This window comes from Mastomys coucha, unplaced genomic scaffold (genome assembly GCF_008632895.1).
Source record: "Mastomys coucha isolate ucsf_1 unplaced genomic scaffold, UCSF_Mcou_1 pScaffold15, whole genome shotgun sequence".
NCBI lineage: Eukaryota > Metazoa > Chordata > Mammalia > Rodentia > Muridae > Mastomys > Mastomys coucha.
The window spans coordinates 6539614-6541376 of NW_022196897.1; the positions used below are offsets into that span (position 1 = coordinate 6539614).

Below are 1763 nucleotides of genomic sequence, written 5' to 3' on the forward strand. Positions count from 1 at the left end.
TTTTTGAGACAAGGCCAGTGTCTTGCTATGAGGACTTAGCTGATCTGGAACTTGCTATTTAGACTAGGCTGGTGTTAAATTCATAGACATCCCCCTGTCTCTACCTCCTGAGGGCTGGGAATAAAGTCAAGTGGTACCATACCCAGCTAAAATTTTAGTTTTATTTAGATATGTGCATATGTATGTGTCTGTGCACATGAGTGCAGGAGGAAGAACATTCTGAGTGTGTGCGTATGTATGTGTGTGTGTTTATGTCTTCTGTTTGACTTTGATTGTGAACAAGAGACACTATTAAAAAAAATACAGCTCTGTTTTGCCCTCCTAACTTGAGAAAGGCATAAAGATACCTAACAAAGGGCCAGTCCCAGCATTAATATGTACTAGATTTTATTTGGCTTGCTTTTATATAAATGTATATTTTTTTCCACACCATATCACTATTCATATACACTATTCATATATTTAACATTTTATATTAAGTATTTTATAAGATGCTCAATGTAGAAATCTGGAAATTTAAATGTATGGTAGTATGTCTGCCCAAGAAGCAATGGAGATGGTTAATTTTCTATTTTATATAATAGGAATGTTTTATAAGACATTTGTTCAATTGTTTTCCATGTGAATTATGACTGGTTCTGATCCAACTATACATTAAGACATGAGTTCTAAGGCAATTGGAATGCAGAAGTTGATTATAGCAGAGTGTATACTCTAATACACAAAAGACATTTTTTAGCTATGATCCTTAAGTACCATCACTCATTTGATACAATAACAAGGATGTCTTTGAAATATTACCACTGGATTGAAGGGATGCTTGGAAAATACCTCCTTTGTTCCCATGCTTACAGTCTTCAAGTGTTTCAGTGTCTAGTACAACTCTGTAAGCTGGGGTTCTCCTCCTTCACGCTCTAACCTACTGGAACAGATATGAACTCTCACTCACACAGCGATTTAGTTTAAAACACTTTGTATTTGTTTGTGCGTGTGTGCATGTGCACCACAGCATGCATGTGAAGGCCAGCTTGTTGGCTTGGTTCTCCTTCTAATACATGGGCTTCAGGGATGAACTCACCAAACTTACTGGTTGAGCCCTAAGCTATTTCTCACCAGACCCATAAGTTATTTCAATAATTTCTTTACATAGGCTCTTTGGCTCCTGCTGTATGAACATTTCTTATGTATTTGATAGCAAATTTTTGTTTTCAGGTACTATTCTCCTGGATACTCAGACATACTTCTGCAGAGGGTCGACAGCTATCAGCCACTCACTAACTGAACAGAGTCTATTACAACACTCAGATTCACAGAAGAGTGAGGACAATTGTGAAAGACCTTTCTAAAATGTCTGAGCCAAGTACATCCTAGTTTTCTTCGATGTGAAAAACTTTAATGTTTTTTATATTTATGTAATCCTTTAGAAATAGCTGTAATGTATGAAAAAAGATTAGTTATAATCATTTGCATGAATAAAGAAAAATTAAAAGGCAATAAAGGGTTTTAAGCTATTTATTTTTCTACAAAGCACATAAACACAACACAACACACACACATCCTTGTGACTGGTTGTAAATAAGACATGCTGCTTGAAAACCTTTAGTTATGTCCTCACAGATCAGATAGGTAAGGAAACCTTGCCAGTTACACAGAAATACAGAAAAGGGAGTGGGGAGAGAAAAAATGATGATGGGGGTGGGAGGGTGGGGTGCCAGGCCCTGAGAAAGGGGTTGTGAGTGGCTGCTTAAGAGCACTGAATCAAT

At 36.8% G+C, this 1763-nt stretch overlaps 1 protein-coding gene across 3 annotated transcripts in view; it reads left to right on the top strand.

Moving 5' to 3' along the window:
• Spag6 (sperm associated antigen 6) overlaps positions 1 to 1494 on the top strand; it is a 55952-nt gene extending 54458 nt beyond the window's left edge. For 2 of the 3 annotated variants that reach the window (XM_031369111.1, XM_031369109.1), the window contains exon 10: positions 1213 to 1493. In XM_031369111.1, coding sequence (XP_031224971.1) covers positions 1213 to 1278 — 66 coding nt within the window. In that variant the 3' untranslated portion in view covers positions 1279 to 1493. Of the gene's footprint in view, positions 1 to 1212 lie in introns of all 3 variants that reach the window. The other variant, XM_031369108.1, reaches the window with a different exon arrangement.
• The last annotated feature ends 269 nt before the right edge of the window (positions 1495 to 1763 follow it).